Here is a 20,061-nt window from a genome sequence, read left to right on the forward strand (position 1 = left end):
CAACATAATTTTTTAATTATTATTAAATTAAAAGAGACATCAATCGGTCAATTTGCAGAGCTGAAGGGAGCGTCAGAGCAGCCTCTGCGTCGGAGGAACGCGGCAGCCAATGAAAACGAAGTGGGAGGGGCATTGAGCGAAACTGGAAGTGCTGTCCCATTTAATTCACGGCCCTGCAGCCTCTGGCCCTTCCAGCTGACTCAATTAAGTGCTCAGGCCAATTAAGGGCTCAGGGGGGAGGGTACTTGGGTATAAATTGTGAACGTTTTCAGCTGTGAGTCTACACAGGTGCGAGGACGTCGGGAGATCATTCTGCACGCTCAGACCCGGACAGACCCAGACGCTGGACAGCAGCGATGGCACTTGCTCCCAAAGCGCTCTGCGTTATTCTGGTGATTGCATCGGCACTTTTGCAAACTGCGACATCGCGCAACTTCAATGAAACGTAAGAAGGCTTGGCCTACTAGGCTACCAAACTTTTAGAAAGACATGTCGTTTTGGTGGTGAAAACACCATACAAACTTCTTCCTTCTGTTTCTCCATTGTGCACGCGTGCCCACTCAACTCGGTTTGCTGAGGTGTGTTTATTGAAGATGACAAACTGGAACTACATTCTCATACTCTCTCTCTCTTTTTCTCTCCCTCTCTCTTTGCGTGCGTGTGCGCGTGTGTGGTATTGATTTTATATTAATGGCATTCATGAACTCCCCATCACCTCCGGTGTCCTCTGTAAGTTCAGCCGGCATCAGAAGGTAGAATGAGAACAGGTCTGAACGTTCCAAAGACGGAACAGCACGACTATTCCAAACAGCACGACTATTCCAAACAGCACGACTATTCCAAACATCGGCCCAAAACTCTCATTCTGCCTCGCTGGCAGCAGCCTTTATCTGGCTGGCCACACGACGCTGTTCCTCCTGCTGTGCAATCCATGACACTACAACCTCTAAATGTCTCTTCTCTCACCCTCTCCTCTTCTCCCCCCTCTTTTCCTTCCTTTCTCTCCTCCCTGCAGTATCTACCTGGTGACTGTGAGCTCCCAGGTGGTGGGTGGTAGCAGGGAGACGCTGTGCGCCCAGGTCCACGGCCCCACCGAGCCCCTCTCCCTGCGGGTAGAGCTGCAACCCGAGCGGGGCAGCGCCTCCGTCCTGCTGGAGAAGAAGCAAATCGCCCAGGACTACTACCGCTGCCTTTCCTTCCAGGTTCGTCCCCCCCCGCTGACCCACCTGACTGAGCAGAGGGACAGTAGAACAAACTAGAGGATTCACTGTTTGCAAAAACTTTATTTGCTGGGGAGATGGGAGAGGAGAGGAGGTCCCCATTCATTGCAACGTTACCATATACACCCCCCTCCGGCTTTTATTACACAACACTGTGCCTCGCTTCATATTGGTCTTGGTTGAACATCGCGTCAGTTGTATTGAGGACACGACACAGTGGTCACATTCTATGCTAGTCTATACTGGTCATTTGTCTACTGGTTATTCTGTCCGCATCAAAACAAAGACCTCTTTTACCTGGAGGCGATCCCTCCACCCTCTGACCCTCAGGATTGCATAACAGAGGCAGTATTAGCGAGTGAAAACGCATACCCTGCCACAGGTATGTTTTGGTGTGAATGAGGGCCTCTATTGAAGACTTATTTTGGAGCTGGTTTCATGTTGAGGGGATGAGGAGACGCATGTGCAGACAGACATGCAGACAGACCCTGGCTGTGTAGGGGTTTTGTTCAGTTGGTTCATTGCTCTGTGCCAGCACACCTGGACACCTATTATTATTACAGAGACACTAAAATCTACATCTAAAGTGTGTGTGTGTGTGTTTCAGGTGCCGGCGGTGGTAAGGGACACGGTGGCCACCATCCAGGTCACAGTGAGTGGGGAGAAGGACTCCATGAGAAAGGGGGCCAAGATCCTCATCCAGCCGTCCACCTTCATCAACCTCATCCAGACAGACAAACCCATCTACAAACCCGGCCAGAAGGGTAAGAGATGCCCCCCCACCGCCCGCTAGTTGTCCCTCCCGATGCTTCTGAATATTCGTATGTATTCGTATGTATTATCTTCTGTCTTTGGATGGATAAACACTCCGGTTCCTCTGTAGTAGAACACCTAGTCTGACTGGACGGATGTAGGTTGTGGAAATAAGCCTGGTCATTCGTTTATTACTGGTAATACTAATGGCTAATACTCCCATCTGTGGTGCCTGATTCATGTGGTAGTCCAGTCAGTCCATACTATGAATTTCATGTCGTGAAATGACAACATTCCAGGGCAGAACTGCAATAACCTAGCAACCGCTCCGCCCAAGACTATTGTGATTGATCTTACTATGTCGATGTTAATAATTTTCTGTACTATGGCAACTGGCAACATACTGTAGGTTTTTCATCGGTCATGCCAATAAGCTTATTTGAATTTGATTGGTTTAAAGAGTACCCCCCCCCCCCCCTATAACCGAATGGTAATTTTACTTAGAATAACTTTCTCCAGCGCTGACACAGCGTAAACAGTGTGGGGAGAGGTCTGGCCATAGTATGTGAGACTATAGAATACCTGACTGATGGTTCTGCCTTTAGCTTTCTGAGGGCCTTAGGTCCATTTATATTGACATGGTGCTCCACGCGCTGTGTTTTCTGACCCTCTCCAGTCCAATTCCGTATCGTCTCGCTGGATTCCAGTTTTGTGCCGTATAATCAGATGGTGAGCTGCTTCCTATTACCAGTGATCCTTTCAAGAATGTGTTACTCTGTTCACAGTTGATGTTACTGTGCTACTATAGCTTGGAGGAGGGTGGGGTAATTGTTCTCTGGCAGCGTCTAACTCCTCTCTCTCTCTCGCTCTGTTTTCCAGTACCAAACAGTGGAGCTTGAGGTGAGATTGGCTCATATCAAAGTACAAACTCCTATTAAAGCGGTTGTCTAATGACTATGAAGGGGAAGAACAGTGTCCCGCTGTCCTCCAGACCCATCGTCACAAATGTCCTGTAGTTTAATGTGTTCCTACTGCTGTACCTCGAAAATCGAACCGCTCTCCAAACACTCTCTCTCCACTTCTGATTGGTGCACAGGACCCCAACTCCAACCGCATCGCTCAGTGGCTGAACCAATCAACGGTTAGCGGCATCTTGGACCTGGCCCACCCCACCACCCCGGAGGCCGCTCAAGGTCGTTACGTCATCACCGCCTGGAATGAGAAGGGCCAGCGGAACGAACACACTTTTGAGATCAAGGAGTACGGTGAGGATGGCTGCCAGTCATGCTATATACATTATTATACTGTATTGATCAGGTCTCCCTTGCTATATACATTATTGTTATTTCTATCAGACCTCTCTTGCTATATACACGTTATCATTATATCTAATCAGTTTAGTAATCAGTTTCAATTACTATTTGCAAATTAACTGTCAAACACTGTCAAATGCAGTTCTGCCCAAGTACGAGGTGAAGGTGCATCTGCCCAGTGTCATAACCATCCTGGACACGCAGGCTACGCTGAGGGTCTGTGGAAAGTAAGTTCTACTGACTAGTAGTTGGTTGTGATGTTGAAGAGCGTTCTACTGACGACGAGTTAGTCCTACTGACAAAGGAGTTAGTTCTCGTGTTCAGTTCTACTGATGAGTTGGTTCTACTGGTGAGGTGTCTAATAGTATTTGATTATTATTATTAGTAGTAGGAGGTTCTTTCCTGCCACAATGTAACCAATGGGCTGTTCCCCAAAGTACAAACCCCGCCCACCTGACCCCCCCAGGCAGACTCATGTAAACACTAAAGTAATTGAAAGGATTTCAACTAATATTTGGACCCAGGTCTGGTAAGGCTACTCGAGGAGGCTTGTTTGATTGTGTGTGTTTAGGTACACGTATGGGAAGCCCGTGCTGGGCTCTGTGAAGGCCACGGTGTGCAGGAGCAAGAAGTACTGGTTCTGGAACTGGTCCGATGAGCTCCGGGACGGGCCCACGTCAGTGTGTAAGAAGTATGAGATGAAGGTGAGTTCTCCAGTCTGCCACACTCAAACCCCTACTGGGCTTTGGCTGGACCCACCCAGCGTCCCTGAAGGTTGGCTCTGGGTGGGCGTGCGCTGGAGTCCGGCTGACCAGGTTGAGTGTGGCCCCTGATGGGGTCTGTTTGGTTCGTCCTGCAGACAGACAAGACGGGCTGCGCAACGCAAGTGTTCGATGTGACTGAGTTCGCTCTGGACAACTCCAGGTTTGAGGACAGCTTCCAGGTGGAGACGGAGCTGGAGGAGTACGGGACAGGTACAGTAGGAGGGGAGGAGTATTGGACAGATGGGAGGGGAGAAGTATTGGACAGGTGTGAGGGGTGGGGAGGGGATGAGTATTGGACAGGTAGGAGGACGGGGGTGAGGGGAGGAGTATTGGACCGGTAGGAGGAGAGGGGGGTGAGGGGTGGGGAGGAGTATTGGACAGGTAGGAGGAGAGGGGGGTGAGGGGTGGGGAGGAGTATTGGACAGGTGCTTTAGGAGAGAGGGCAGCAGGGGTGTGGTGGATTCCAAATGAATGGCTGGCTGTGTTCTGAATCACGTACTTCCATACATGAAGTCTCCGACGTAAATTCAGGTGAGGCACGTACGTCACGGCCGGGGGGTCAGCAGAGGTTAATCAGTCACGCATGACGCAGCACCAGCTGACTGTAGCTGTCATAGCATTGGTCAGCTCACTAGAGCGCATGTATTTAAGCTGTCAAAACATGTCATTGTTCGCGCTTGCCATTACTGCTGGTTGTGCATTGCATGCTCGCCCCACCTCCTCCCCTGCTCCTCCTGCGTATGTCGATGTCATGTTGTCATTCGTTGCTCTCTGTCCGGGTTAAGCGTCGGCTAGTGGATGCCAGAGTAGACACTAGCTGGTCTCTGTTTCTCCGTGGTGACCGTGGGCCGAAACGTCTCTGAATGGCCATCCAGCGGTCCCTCCGGTCACCATTGAGGCAGAGACACTAGGCTGTATCTCCCTCGGAACCCACGAAGCGTCGGCCCGTGGAGGCCAGGGACTATAATGTACAGCAGTCCCCTTGTGGCTCTCTGACGGTCTTAGTGGGCTGAGTTACCTCCGAGCGTCTTCCCGATCGCGGCCCACTCTGATTGTCATTGAGGCAGGGGGCAAGATGCCGTTCCCCCTTTTCTGGGCCAAGCGGCCCAGAGGGGGGGAACACCTAGATTGCCTCCCCCTGCTAACACGCTTTCCACGCCGGTGGAAGGCAGGGGGCCCCCCGGACAAGAGCACACCGCCAAAATTAATATGCTATGTATTATGCCGCATGTATAATAAATGTTCAAATTTGACAAGTGATCTCGACTGAATATATATTATGCCAAAAATGTATGTAGTATGTCCCAATACATGGTATGCCACATCCAGTATGGAAGAAATACCAGGATATCCTACTACATCCGGTCGTATTTTGCAGTATGCAAGCCAGCACACTTCTGGCTATTCTGACCCATAATCCTGTGCTCAGTGGAAAATATCACGTGCGAGTCGCGCCGGTGACAGCGGAGGCGTTATGATGAATCCCAGCTGTGGACCAATGTCACTTTATGGACAGCGACGGATGTAGTCACATTTCAATGCAATGTTATGACAGGGTAGGATGTCCCAATTGGATGCATACTTTGCAAGTACTTTTAGGGGCAGCTATAGTACGTACTGGTAGTAGAAAGTATAAGTGTGTGATTCGGAACGCAGACACTATTTTAATGGTGTTGACCCCTGACCTCTAGGCTGTACTCTTTATCTCCAGGGGTGGTGCTGAAGGGAAGTGGCAGTGCCACCTTCACCAGTGACATCAGAACGGTCACGTTTGAGGACGTCCCAGCAGCGTACAAGCCAGGCATCGCCTACCAGGGCAAGGTGACCAATCAGAAGCATCAACCACAGGGAAAACAACACTGTTGGGCTGCATTATTGACAATGAGTGGTGTCAATATGTAATGTGAACTATTTATGCCATTTAGCAGGCTTCTTTCCAAGTGTTCAGTGATTACCAACATTTTCAGGATCTTTATGAACCCACGGGGGATTGAACCAACAGCCTTTGTGTAGCTAGCTAGTCATCCTTATGTTTCCAGATCAAGGTGACCGGTCCAGACTCCTCCCCTGCTGCCAACGAGCCGGTCCAGCTGTTCCTGAGGGCCGAGCCCTCTGAGAGCTGGACCCTGACCACAGACTGCAAGGGCATGGTCCTCTTCTCCCTGGACACCTCCCGATGGAAATCCGGAGTATTCCTACAGGTCAAGCTCTTGTGGAATTGTGACCCAACAATTTGCCCCAACAATTTGCCCTATGTCTCAGATCTAGGTTAAGTGTTTGTTTGAATCACCAACAAAGGCCTTTTTAATAAGTTATTTAGGTACGATATGGTTTGAGCAGACCTTTTTTTTGTGGTAGTCCCCTTGTGTGCTGCACATTTAGCGCAGTTTAGTGGGCAAGTAACGGGCTATGGCCACGGAGCAGCTTAGCAGGAGCGCTTATCTGCCATCAACACTAGATTAGCTTCCTCGCATAACCTAACCAGTGTGTTCTGCATATTTAGTTCTGGAACATTTTTTGTCCTGCTATCACTGAACTGTCTGTCCATGTTTTGTCGTGGGGGGGGTGGAAACAACTCTTCTGTCAATGTGTCTACAGTAAACGGTATGTATCGTCCTGTTTGTCCCTCACACTTCAGTAGGAAGAACCATAAAGTGATGCTCACCTCATAGACAACGCAGAAACAATGATCTAATCTGAGTCCGTGGTTTCCAGATAACTTGACGGAATCCGTCTGGGTCACCAAGCTTTAGACTGGGTTCTTCCCCGATACTGGTGATTACGGCAGGGGATTAAGGAATTAATATCATCTAACACAAACTTTGTATACTGTACACACAAACATAATGGTTCACACTTTGGTCTGTGTGAAGTGTTCCTAAATCGGCTGCTCAACTGGAACAATTCGGTTCCACAGAGCGAAAACCAAAGGCCTTTTTAATAAGTTATTTAGGTACTACTGTAGGGAGCTAACCTAATCAACGATAACTCCGGCCTAGTAGACAAACCAAATAAAAAATGGAACTTAAATGGAACTAAACACGTGTCTACGTTAATAATACTCAGCGTAAGATGGTATAATTAGAAAGATCGGGTACTTTTAAATGCAGTCTAATGGATTTATTTGCCAAATGGTAAAATGAAGCAATCTGTGTTCATTAAAAGACATGCCTTCAACAATGGCTAGGACTTAAGACCCTTGCAACCCTCAGTGCTATCAGGCAGAGATGCACCGAGGAGTCCAAATGATACGCATTCTTATACAGATTCATAGCGACCTTAGTAGGCCAGGTCAGAACAACCAACAGAGCAGCAGATAAAAAGTTATTCATACTTATCTATGGAGCTATCCTAGCTAAGCTCATAGCAGGATCATTCTCTACGCACAGACTTTAATGCAGCAAAATGGCACAAACTATCAGTTTCAGAATGTATGACCTGATAAAGACTTTGTTATTCATAACGCCGCTCATTACAAGACGAGATGGCTGGGGTACAAGGCCTCGACAGTCGACAGATCAAATGGTTGACGCAAACCGATTAGCCTTGTCTACACAGTCAATTTGGGTTGACGTCAATTGAGATGACGGACGGTACATGTTGTATTGATACGGTGACAGTCTTTGGCCATCAGACGCCTTACTGTACATGACCATCGGAAAACTCATCTAGTCAACCACCAAACCAGCCTCTTTCTCATTGACGTTAACAGTGGTCCTCTCCTCCTCCCCTCCCCTCTTTCTCTCCGCCAGGCGAAGTCCGGCCTGGATAAGGAGGACGACCCTCCATACGTGCGCGGCCTGCGGCGGCCCGATTATCGCTCGGCCTATCACCACGCCACGCTCTTCTACTCCAAGAGCAAGAGCTTCCTGAAGCTCCGACCGGCCGGCCAGAGCTTCTCCTGCGAGACGGACGCCACTGTAGTCGCCGCCTACATCATTCAGGGGGAGGAGCTTAATAAGGGCCAGGTGGCTCTGGACTTTTTCTACTTGGTGAGATATGAGATCAGCTTTATTGATCCCCCAAGGGGATGACTTGTCTTCAGCAATTGACCAGCCTGGATAGATGGAGGTAACAGTTGAGCGTTGGGTAGAGAACAAGGTACCTGTTCTGTAGAGCCGATACAGCTACACCTGGTACAGCTACACCTGGTACATCAGTGTGAAGCTGTTCTAAGGCGTGGGGTGTGCTGTGTCCTGCAGGTGATGTCCAGAGGCAGTGTGGTGCAGCACGGACGTCTGCCTGTGGCAGTAAAGCAGGGGACAGGTACGGCCAGGGATACGTCACCTCTAACACACTAGGATGACCTTCCCTTCCACCATCTCTAACATGCAAATGCTTTCATGACCTAGCAAATGGTTTTCTGTATATACAATAGTTATTGATGACCGTACTACCCTTCCACCATCTCTAAAATGCAAATGGGTGTATGGCCTGGCAAATGGGTTTGTTTATACAATAAAATGATTAGTCATTATAGGATATATTTTGGGCAGTATAATATTTTACCCTAGTTGTCTGGTTATGGTAGGCAGTGACATTTGGCTACTAGGAATCCCCATTCTCCCTCCCTCTCATCCCGCCCCCCTAGTGAACAGAGGAGAGCTGTCTGTTCCCCTGCGGAGTCTGGCAGACCTGTCCCCCTACGCCCAGGTGGTTGTGTTCACCGTCATGCCCGGTGGAGAGGCTGTGGCCGACAGCATGGACTTCCCCATCCAGCTCTGCCTCAAGAACAAGGTGGGCTCCTCTCCAGAACCGCACAGCCAACAAACACTCGTTCTCTACATGGACGGTGTTCTCCTGAGTACCTGACTGTAGGTATCTCTGGTTCTACTGAGTACCTGCTGACTGTGTAGGTATCTCTGGTTCTCTTGAATACCTGCTGACTGTGTAGGTATCTCTGATTCTCCTGAGTACCTGCTTGACTGTAGGTATCTCTGGTTCTCTTGAATACCTGCTGACTGTGTAGGTATCTCTGGTTCTACTGAGTACCTGCTGACTGTAGGTATCTCTGGTTCTCTTGAGTACCTGCTGACTGTGTAGGTATCTCTGGTTCTCTTGAGTACCTGCTGACTGTGTAGGTATCTCTGGTTCTCCTGAGTACCTGCTGACTGTGTAGGTATCTCTGGTTCTACTGAGTACCTGCTGACTGTGTAGGTATCTCTGGTTCTCTTGAATACCTGCTGACTGTAGGTATCTCTGGTTCTCTTGAATACCTGCTGACTATGTGCTCGTGTCTCTGGTTCTCCTGAGTGTCTGTGGTTCTGCGTACGTGCTGACTGTTTTGTGTGTGCAGGTGTCTCTGCGGTTCTCCTCTCCACAGGAGCTCCCTGGAGGGAAGACCTTCCTGAGTCTGCAGGCCCAGCCCGGCTCCCTCTGCTCCCTCCGAGCCATCGACCAGTCTGTCCTGCTGCTGAAGGCCGAACGAGAACTCAGCCTCGAATCTGTACGCACTGACCACCATACTGACCACCACATACTGACCACACGGACCACATACTGACCACACGGACCACATACTGACCACGCTCTTGACCACATAGACCACACTCGCCACATGCTGACCACTCTGACCACACACTCGCCACATGCTGACCACTCTGACCACACACTCGCCACATGCTGACCACTCTGACCACACACTCGCCACATGCTGACCACTCTGACCACTACACACTGAGCACAAACCTGACCACGCATGCTCTTAACTGTTTGGGTGCTTGTCCTGTGTGTGCAGGTGTTCGGGGAGCTGCCAGTGGAGAGGCTGTCAGGCTACCCCTACAATGTAGAGGACCGTGAGCCTTACCCCTGCCTGCCAGAACCACCACAACCAAGACCAACCCTGGTACCAAGACCAACCCTGGTACCAAGACCAACCCTGGTACCAAGACCAACCCTGGTACCAAGACCAACCCTGGTACCAAGACCAGCCCTGGTACCAAGACCAGCCCTAGTACCAAGACCAGCCCTGGTACCAAGACCAGCCCTGGTACCAAGACCAGCCCTGGTACCAAGACCAGCCCTGGTACCAAGACCAGCCCTGGTACCAAGACCAGCCCTGGTACCAAGACCAGCCCTGGTACCAAGACCTGCCCTAGTAACAAGACCTGCCCTAGTAACAAGACCTGCCCTAGTAACAAGACCTGCCCTAGTAACAAGACCTGCCCTAGTAACAAGACCTGCCCTAGTAACAAGACCTGCCCTAGTAACAAGACCTGCCCTAGAACCAAGACTATCCATTCAGGCACCCAAGAGAAGCAAGAGACGCTCCTTCCATTTCGTGCCCAACAACGAGAAGAATGACGTCTACAGCATCTTCAGAGTAAGAGAACAGACGCTGTCTACTACTTCTGTCTGAGATGGGGGTTTTCCCACAGCACGTCTGGGGATGATGATGATGATTAAGGGGCAGTTGTGGCTCAGGTGGTAGAGCGGGTCGTCTGATGACCGCAGGGTTGGCGGTTCGATTCCCGGCTCGTCCTGCCCACATGTCGAAGTGTCCTTGAGCAAGACACTGAACCCCAAATTGCTCCCAATGAGCAGGCTAGCCCCTTGCATGGCAGCTTGCTGGCATTGATTTGTGAATGGGTGAATCAAGCCATTGTAAAGCACTTTGTCCATTAAGGTGAAAAGGCGCTATACAAGTGCAGTCCATTTCCCGTGTTGGTGTTTGACCAATGACTGATCCTATACTGTACACAGCATTGTATATCATCTCTTTCATCTGGCTCCTGCCAATGGCTTCTGCTTCTCTTTCAGGAAGTGGGAATTAAGATCCTGACCAACTCCGATGTGAAGAAGCCTTTCGACTGTAACGCCCCTATGATGATGGCATATGGTGAAGATGTTGTTCTCAGTTCATGAGCTTGTTAACCTGGCGGTATTGTACAGTAACATGGATAGTGGGTTGGGTGTAGACTCTCTAGTATTTAGCCATTGGATATAGAGGGGATGTTTGCCTTTGAGAGGACTGTTAAAATCTGAATGTTCTCTAGAGTATGATTAATGGATTCCCCAGCCAGGGGCGTGCCGGAGAGCATGCGGGAGCCCGTCAGGAAGGACGGAGGTGAGAAGGAAACCGTCCGGACATACTTCCCCGAGACCTGGATCTGGGACCTGGTGCCTGTTGGGTAAACCACCGCTGTCTTCATGTTCATGATGGAAATGTTTGTGAAATGTCCAAAGTGCCAGCTTCCAGACTAACATGGCTCTTCCAGACTAACCAGACCAACCTGCCATATTCCAGACTGACCTACCAGCATCCAGACTGACCTACCAGCATCCAGACTAACCTGCCATTTTCCAGATTATTCAGACTAACCCTCCAGATCAACCCCAACCTGCCACCTTTTCTTCCTGCAGAGAGTCGGGCTCCGTGAGCCTGGAGAGGACCGTTCCTGACACCATCACCAAGTGGGCCGCCGGGGCGTGGTGCACCTCGTCCGTGGGTCTGGGTCTGGCCCCCAACGTCGGCCTCACGGCCTTCCAGCCATTCTTCCTCAGCCTCACCCTGCCCTACTCCATTGTCCGCGGCGAGGTCTTCACCCTCCGCGCCACCATCTTCAACTACCTCCCCAAGTGCATCATGGTAGGGCGCGCCGCTCGTACGCAGCCGTTCTGCCTCCGGCTCCGGGGGGGGGGAGCAGAGGCGGAGGGATACGGGGGCGAGGGTGGTGGTTTAGAGTTGAGACCCTGTATCCTTCCACCTGACCTTCCTCTGACATGCAGCCATTTGGCTTTTCCTACTCTGCCATCCACCATCATTATCGTCACCGTTTAACCAGCCGTATTCATCTAGGATCATTATCTGTATGTCCCTCCACGCCTGTGCAGACAGTCTTGTCCCTGTCCCCAGGTGAAGGTGTCTCTGTCTGACTCGGCCCAGTTCAGCGCCAGACCGTGTGAGGGGTGCCAGTACCAGGTCTGCCTGTGTGCCGACGAGAGCCGAACCTTCCAGTGGATCATCACCCCCACCGCCCTGGGTGAGCCCATCTCGGCGCACTCTCATCCAATCACAGCCTGCTCTCAGGCAGGGCCGAGGTAGAGGCTGGGGCCGAGGTAGAGGCCGGGGTAGAGGCCGGGGCTGAGGGCCCAATCATCTGTCAGCTCCGCGCCTCAGCTTTGCAGAGACATGCTGACAGGACTGACAAGTCAGGTCGTCTCTGACGAAATACGGGGAAACATCCCCCTCAGGGGACCTGCAGCTCTCTCCTGACGGGGGACGGGTGGGGGGAGGAGGTAGTGAAGGAGGGGGGAAAGGGGGAGTGAAGAGAGGGGGGTGAGGGGAGAGGGAGGGGAAGTGTTGGAGAAGAGTGTTAGTTTGTTGTGTTAGTGTAATGTAGAAAGGCAAGAGGATTTCAGAAAGGGTGACATGGGGCAGAGATTGAGAGGGGGGCAGATATGGAGGGAGGAGAGAAGGGGGAAGATATGGGGAGGGAAGGGGGCAGATGAGAGAAGGGGGCAGATATGGAGAGGGAGGAGGGAAGGGGGCAGATGAGGAGAGAAGGGTGCAGATATGGAGAGGGGGAGGAGAGAAGGGGACGGAGAGGGGGAGGAGAAGGGGTCAGATATGGAGAGGGGGAGGAGAGAAGGGAGCAGATATGGGGGGAGGGGGGGGCAGCTGTTGATCCAGGGTTAATGCTGGGAAAACGGTGGAGGTTGAGGTGTATATGCAGTCAGGCAAGATTTGCATACCGACATCTCTGTGTACCAAGAGATTTTGACGTGTGTAACTAGGCATGTTAATGTGTGCGTGTAGGGGAGGTGAGTGTGAAGGTGAGCGCGGAGGCTCTGCAGACCAAGGATCTCTGCGGCAATGAGGTGGTGACGGTTCCGGAGGTGGGCCGCATCGACACGGTGGTCCGCTCCCTGCTGGTGGAGGTGAGTCAAGGCTCACGGTATCAACAACGTGGATTCAATAAATGACCCTCCCCCGCTGTGAATTAACTTAATATGAATTCATTCTGACCTCTTGGTGGATGTTGACGTCTGAGATCTCAGGCTCATTATTCCGTTTCTCTCTCCCAGGCAGAGGGAACCCAGGAGACGGTCACCCACAATGCCCTGCTCTGCCCTACAGGTGGGTCCATGCAGTATCCCTGATCCCCCTCATCTCCGCTTCTGACACTGGACTGGTTGTAGATCTGTCTTGAGTGAATGTGTGAAACGGCAGGTCTTAATCCCGAGGTGACCTCTGTCTTGTCTGTGTCCAGAGGGTCCAGTAGAAAGGGACATCTCTCTCCAGCTACCCAAAGTGTTCGTGGAGGGATCGGCCAAGGCCTCTCTCTCTGTCCTGGGTAAGAAGAACCTCCTCATCCTGCCCCTCCTCGTCCTCCTCATTACCACGTTGCTGACCGCCCCGTGTGATCTCCTCAGGGGACCTGATGGGCCGAGCCATGAAGAACCTGGACAGCCTGTTGGCCATGCCCTATGGCTGCGGGGAGCAGAACATGGTTCTGTTCGCTCCCAACATCTACATCCTGGAGTACCTCCAGAGCACCAGGCAGCTGACCCCCGAGGTCCGGGACAAGGCCACGCGCTTCCTGGAGAGTGGTGAGCGTTCAGTAACAGCAGTGTACAGTAGTGTTTAGTAACGGCAGTGTTCAGCGCTTCAGAATTTGCACTATACAGTATAATAATTTGACCTACAGTCAGATGTGATTATCCTGATGGCTGATTCTTTAACCTTCTGAACTGATCATACATTTGGCCCACATGTGCACTTGCTGCATACAAATTGATAACCAAGTGTTCAGTAACAGTATCCAGTAACGGCAAGGTTCAGTAACAGCAGGGTTCAGTAATGGCAGTGACCAGTAACAGCGGTGTTCCTACAGGCTACCAGAGAGAACTCAACTACAAGCATGACGACGGCTCCTACAGCGCCTTTGGGAAGAGGGACAAGTCAGGCAACACCTGGTCAGTCTGCTGGAAAGCGCACACACACACACACACACACACACCATGTCCAGGTACTCCAGTCTACTTTTAGTCTGTTTCTCAGTGGTAATTACAAATGTGCCAAGTCAGAAAAGCAGTGCCCTTCTGTTGTGTAATGTCCTGATGCAGAGTTGTGCGTCTCTGTGGACATAAATGAATTGTTAATGTGTCCTCAGGCTTACCGCCTTTGTGATGATTGCTTTTGGAGGGGCGCGGTCCTACATCTACGTTGACCCCGCCCACATCACCAAGGCCAAGTCCTGGTTGGCCAGACACCAGCAGCCGGATGGCTGCTTTGCCTCAGTGGGGAAACTCTTTCATAACGCCATGAAGGTGAGGCATGGGGAGGGGGGGACTCGAGTCTGCAGGACCTGTCTGCCTGGATCACACCAGCGCAGGTGTCCATGGCGTCGTTTTCCAACTGGGAAAACGATCCGCGATTACACATGAAATTGCACGTAAAGATCTGTTCAAACCTCATCTCACTAACGTTTCCAAAAACTCATCACAGTACCATTTAAAGAGCATATCAAACAGGCGATTTACGAGTTTGAGCTATAGCAATTGGCAATCAAGGGTATTTTCTTGGCTAGTAGCATAGTCTAGAATGTTGTGAGTTTTAAAATGCATTCATGCACACAGACATGTAACAAACATAGATCGAAATGTATTTATTGGTGAATGTCGGTGTTGGTTGGATGGCTGGACAGCTGCATTTAAACAACTTTCTAGACTATGCTAGTTTTTAAAATCTCTAATCCAAAAATAGAGGCTACTTAAATCTTTAATTGTAGGCTAATCTCAATCTGTGCTGCTGTGAACAGTATTATAGCCTATTACTACTGTTCACCTGGTTTGTTTATTTACATTGTAAGAGATGAATGGTTGTAAACCATGAACCCAGGTATATTGGAATTAATTTGAACTGTCCCTTTTTGGCCTGCTGAACACGATATCTCAAGAACGGCTCGACAGAATTTGTACATATTTGGCCAAAATGTCCAGTTGGACTTGATTAGATTAATTGGATTAGATTTTGGTATGCAAAGGTCAAGGTCACCATGACATCACAAAAGGCACTTTTGAATGCTAATGCTAGCTAGCTAATGCTAACAATAATGCTAATGCTAACTAGCTAACGCTAATTCTAACCAGCATTAGAATTTGCGTTAGCTAGCTAGCATTAGGGTTAGGTTAGGTTGGTTAAATTGGGGTTAGTGTTAATTGCAACTTGCATTGTTGGGCAGAGGCATTAAGCCGCTATACGGTTTTTCTAGTTTCCAAAAGCCTCCGGATCTGCCCATTACACTAGAACACGGCTCCAGATTTCGAGCGTCAAAACGTAGCTCCGGCCGTATTGATCGAGCTTCGTTTTGGCTATGGAAGTGTGATTGCTAGGGGTAGTGTGATTGCTAGCTGCAAACAAGTATCTTTCAGGGATAACACTGAGAAACGCAGTAGTGTAATCCAGGCCTGTCTGTCGGTCTGCCTCCTGGAGGGGTTGTTTGTTTAATCAGCAGGAGTCTGCCACAGGGAGGCTCTGGATCGGAGTTATCCACGTGTTTTACGAAGCTTTGTTACACAATACTGGCCTTGGTTTAGACTTCTGTGGTCAAATGACCAGGTAAACCCCCAGTTTCAGCCAAGGTGTAGGCCTAGCCCACAGTGTGATAGTAGTTGCCTGATTGTGTGAACATACGATGATTGGCTGACCGTATTCTCCGTCGTCGTACAGTACGATTGTCCGACCGTGTTTCTTCTCCTGTGACATTCCAGGGAGGCGTGAGTGACCATGTGACCCTGACGGCCTACATCACGGCCGGTCTGCTGGAGCTCGGGGACAACACCACCGTCAACGTGAGTCCCAACCATCGTCTCCTACCAGCCAGATCCACAGCCTGGACCTGCTCTCCATCCTAGCAGTGTTAGCCACGATGATAATGACCGATGCAGTGCTGCGTTTGGCCTAGCGTGTTAATGTGCTAGCGTGTTAATGTGAGTGTAGTACTCCGCCGATCCCCACGTTGGCGGCATTGTGCCGGTCTGAGCGCCCCCTGTATTGTCAGGACCCAATGGTGGAGCAGAGTTTGGACTGCCTGAGGAAGACGGCGCTGGCCGGAACGCCGGGCGATCGCAACTACTATTCCATCGCCCTCCTCTTCTACACCTTCACCCTGGCCGGGGACCAGGAGGTCCGGAGCAAGCTCATCTCATACCTGCACCAGAAGGCCAAGAAGACCGCAGGTAATTGCATCTGGCTGGTTGGCTGTTCGGGTTCTAGCTCATCGACATGGCTTCTCATGTGTTGTCAAAGCCCTTGTGTGGGCATACAGGTAGAGACAGTATGGATCAGTCTGTTCTGTGCAGACTTGAACCCCTGACTGACCCTCCGCAGACCAGGGTGTCTACTGGGAGAGAGCCGAGGTCCTTGGGAAGCGCCTGGGCTCCATCGAGGTGGAGATGACGTCATATGTGCTGCTGGCGCTGCTCTCTGGGCCGACCATGGACGGGTTCGGGCTGGACTACTCATCCAGTATCGTCCGCTGGCTGGCCCAGCAACAGAACCCCTACGGCGGCTTCTCCTCCACGCAGGTAGGTCCACACACACACCCCTACCTTAACTTGGCTCTGCAACCGGCGTACTGTCAATACTGACCCCTCGGTCTGTGACCAGGACACCGTGGTGGCGCTGAAGGCCCTGGCGAAGTATGGCGCTGCCACCTACAGCCCGGAGGGCGCCAGCACGGTGGTGGTGAGCTCTGCCGGCGGCATGAGGCAGGAGTTCAAGGTGGACCAGCACAACCGCCTGCTGTACCAGGAGCGGCCACTAGGGGAGGTGCCCGGGGAGTACAGGATCAGGGCAGAGGGACGAGGCTGTGTGTTCCTACAGGTCAGAACGCTGCCTCCTCACACCTCCCACTCTCTATGATATGAACGCACGTCAACGGAGTAGGAGTTTTGGATCAGTATAGTCGATCGCGTCCTGTGATTTGATCAGTGTCAGGTGACAGTCTGTCCTGTGTCTTTCCGTCTGTCCTGTGTCTTAACGTCTGTCCTGTGTCTTTCCGTGCCGTCTCCTCCGGCGCGGATCCAGATGGCTCTGCGCTACAACATCCCGCCTCCTCCAGACTTCTCTGTCTTCAGCGTGACCAGCAGGGTCGTGGGGAAATGCAACAACACCAAGCCTGTCCTCAAGGTCAACACCAAGCCTGTCCTCAAGGTCAACACCAAGCCTGTCCTCAAGGTCGACACCAAGCCTGTCCTCAAGGTCGACACCAAGCCTGTCCTCAAGGTCGACACCAAGCCTGTCCTCAAGGTCGACACCAAGCCTGTCCTCAAGGTCGACACCAAGCCTCTCCTCAAGGTCGACACCAAGCCTCTCCTCAAGGTCGACACCAAGCCTCTCCTCAAGGTCGACACCAAGCCTGTCCTCAAGGTCGACACCAAGCCTGTCCTCAAGGTCGACACCAAGCCTGTCCTCAAGGTCGACACCAAGCCTGTCCTCAAGGTCAACGTGGTCGTCAGGTATTGGTCCTCACATGGTGAATGTGATGGTGAATGTGATGGTGAATGTGATGGTGAATGTGTTCACCAGGGCTTTTGAAGACACCAAAAACAAACTGACACTAAACTTGCCAAGGGCAACCGGAGGGTGGAAAACAACTGTGGGAAAGCGATGTTTGTTGCAGTATCTCTGTGTGCACGTCTCAGGTACACTGGCCGCCGCGAGGAGACCAACATGGTGGTTATCGACTTCAAGCTGCTCTCTGGCTTCGTCCTGGTCAAGGATTCCCTGGAGTCTGTGAGTTCCATCAGCAGTAGTACAGCACTCAGTACTGAAGTAAATACTAATACACTTAGTTGGCATAACGCCGCTCACGGCCTGTAATGCTTCTGTTAACTGTTCTGTCCCCGCATGTGAAGGGAGACCGCAACGTGAAACGTGTTGACCAGAAGGACGGACATGTCTTCATCTACCTAGACGGCGTACGTCTCAAATATTTTACTTGTAAAGTTGGTCAAATGTTTGTATTTATAAGTTGGACAGATCTTCAATGCTGTTAAGTTGGACAAATATTTTATATTGGAAAGTTGGGCAAATCAGTGGTCCTGGGTGGGTGTGAAGTTGGACAAATCTCTACAGCTGTAAAATTGGACAAATCCAATTTTATACTGCCCAATGGAAAAATCATTCTGGTTGTAAAGTTAAACAAATCTTTATGGTCTTTACGTTTTACAATTACTGTAAAGTTAGACAAATATTTAGTGTTCACAGTTGATTTGTAATCCACAAATGTTTCAAGGCACATGTGAGGGTATTTGACAAGTGCTGGGTGGATTTGCGGTCTGAAATGTGTGTGTATTTGCATTTGTGTGTGTGGTCCTGCAGCTGAAGCAGAAGCAGAGCCAGTCGTACACGGTGGTCATCCAGCAGGACGTCTCAGTAAGGAACCTCAAACCTGCCGTGGTCAAGGTCTACGACTACTACCAGACAAGTATGACCACACGCGCTCCGTCACGCACAGTGGAGACACAGATGCCATGGAGGAACATGGTTTGATCGACTCGACTTGAGAGTTCTGAGTTTGTGTGTCTCTCTCCTCAGGTGAGGAGGCCGTCACCGAATACAGCTCCCCGTGTGCCGAGGGTAAGTTCATCACCTCCTTTAACCACATCTCCAGTCTTCTCTGGCCATTTTCCTCTGCACGATTATGACCAAAGATGATAATTGCGATTATTTGCTTCAAAATGGTAATTGAGATTGATGGTGATTCATATTTCTATATATTAATAAGTAATGGCTTTAGCTCTGCAGTTTGCATATGACCTGCTGGGCTTGAGCGACATCTTTTTCGTAACCACTCAGCGGGAACGCCATAAGTGCCTGTGATTCGTCCGTGTAGTCCTAGCACACAATTCAAAGCAAAATTATTAATCACGTTAATTGCGGCCTTTTGCGATTAAGTTAATCGCGGAGGTCATAATCGCAATTTAGATTAATTCACGATTAATTGTGCAGCCCTAGTCTTGGAACATCCAACTAAGGGGAACTGTCCCACAGTCTATTGGGAGAGCTGTCAGACAGGTGTAACATTTGTTTGCCGTTGTTTACACAGGTGACGAATTCAACGAATTCTAAAGTGACTGGAGACCACGGCCTCCTGCTAATTGGTGCAGAGATGAACCAATTACTTAAATTTCTGTGTAGTTTTACATTTGTGCAGTCTTTTAAGAGCCCCTACATGTCTGTGATTGTTACCTTCATGTGTGTATTTACATGCTTTTCACTGACCAACTGTGGAACTGCTGTAAAACGGAGTCGTGTTTAGATGCTATTTTTGTGCAGCTGCACTGTACAACACCCAGCAGTTGGTCAAGTTATAGTTGCTACTTGTTTACTATAATAACGATGATTTAATAGGTAATTTACAACAGTATTAATTATGATGGGTGATATCCAACAGTACATGTGAGTGTTTAGTTCCCAAAGGACTCTTTCTAGATGTAAATGACTTGAGACTGAAATAAATGTTTTGAATGAACTGGGTGTTTGGTGGAGTGTGTTCAAGAAGGACAATGACAGACGGTGGTTCTGTAACATTTTACTAGATCTGACAAACTCCATACATTAAAGTACCGCATGACTGTGATCGTAAAATAACTGATCTAGTCAAAAGGATTTACCAAGATTCGTTCAAAAGGTTAAGTCTGGTTTATTGTGAAAAGCATACGAGCGCAAGGACTTCCTGAAGAACGCAACAAGGGTGGTTTATTCAGCGAAGTGCCTGTTTGGTCTTCTGCTGTGCCTTATATGCAGTCAAACCACAGGTAAGGTCCTTCCAGGATGTGATTGGCTACTGCATTGTACATCATATGAAATGGCAGGCGTGGCCAAGAGTACAGACATGTGACATGAGAAAAAAGGGCGGCAATTGGGGACAAAGGATGGTTATTCTGTTGTAGACAGATGGCCTCTCTGGAAGCCAGTTTGTATGTTAGCACAGCTATGTGAATATTTGGGGGAGGTGATGAATTACAAGAGAAGTGAGAGGACAAAGGTTTAAGGTGTTT

At 50.1% G+C, this 20,061-nt stretch overlaps 1 protein-coding gene across 1 annotated transcript; it reads left to right on the forward strand.

The window, feature by feature from the left end:
- The first annotated feature begins 353 nt into the window (after positions 1–353).
- Positions 354–19,432, forward strand: LOC311325210 (alpha-2-macroglobulin-like). The gene is made up of 38 exons (XM_084457879.1): positions 354–445; positions 1,016–1,202; positions 1,828–1,984; positions 2,650–2,702; positions 2,853–2,873; positions 3,070–3,238; positions 3,429–3,513; positions 3,858–3,990; positions 4,146–4,260; positions 5,762–5,871; positions 6,090–6,251; positions 7,803–8,042; positions 8,253–8,316; positions 8,642–8,787; positions 9,347–9,496; positions 9,788–9,895; positions 10,295–10,372; positions 10,810–10,888; positions 11,069–11,180; positions 11,413–11,638; positions 11,906–12,032; positions 12,809–12,930; positions 13,078–13,129; positions 13,263–13,346; positions 13,426–13,602; positions 13,887–13,968; positions 14,166–14,322; positions 15,766–15,846; positions 16,056–16,233; positions 16,385–16,581; positions 16,664–16,879; positions 17,084–17,185; positions 17,498–17,514; positions 17,701–17,791; positions 17,914–17,976; positions 18,380–18,485; positions 18,596–18,637; positions 19,107–19,432. The coding sequence occupies exons 1-38, from the start codon at positions 357–359 to the stop codon at positions 19,127–19,129; spliced, it is 4,401 nt and encodes a 1,466-aa protein (XP_084314005.1). The 5' UTR covers positions 354–356; the 3' UTR covers positions 19,130–19,432.
- Positions 19,433–20,061: the final 629 nt, after the last annotated feature.

This window comes from Borostomias antarcticus (genome assembly GCF_949987555.1).
Source record: "Borostomias antarcticus genome assembly, chromosome: 24".
Classification (NCBI taxonomy): Eukaryota; Metazoa; Chordata; class Actinopteri; order Stomiiformes; family Stomiidae; genus Borostomias; species Borostomias antarcticus.

What these genes read in the sequence shown, in the direction of transcription:
- LOC311325210 (XM_084457879.1), top strand. Translation starts at nt 357, where the DNA reads ATGGCACTTGCTCCCAAAGCGCTCTGCGTTATTCTGGTGATTGCATCG. An exon ending in GCTGGAGGAGTACGGGACAG is followed by an intron (nt 4,261 to 5,761) that starts GTACAGTAGGAG and finishes CTTTATCTCCAG; the next exon opens with GGGTGGTGCTGAAGGGAAGT. An exon ending in GAGGCTGTGTGTTCCTACAG is followed by an intron (nt 16,880 to 17,083) that starts GTCAGAACGCTG and finishes GCGCGGATCCAG; the next exon opens with ATGGCTCTGCGCTACAACAT.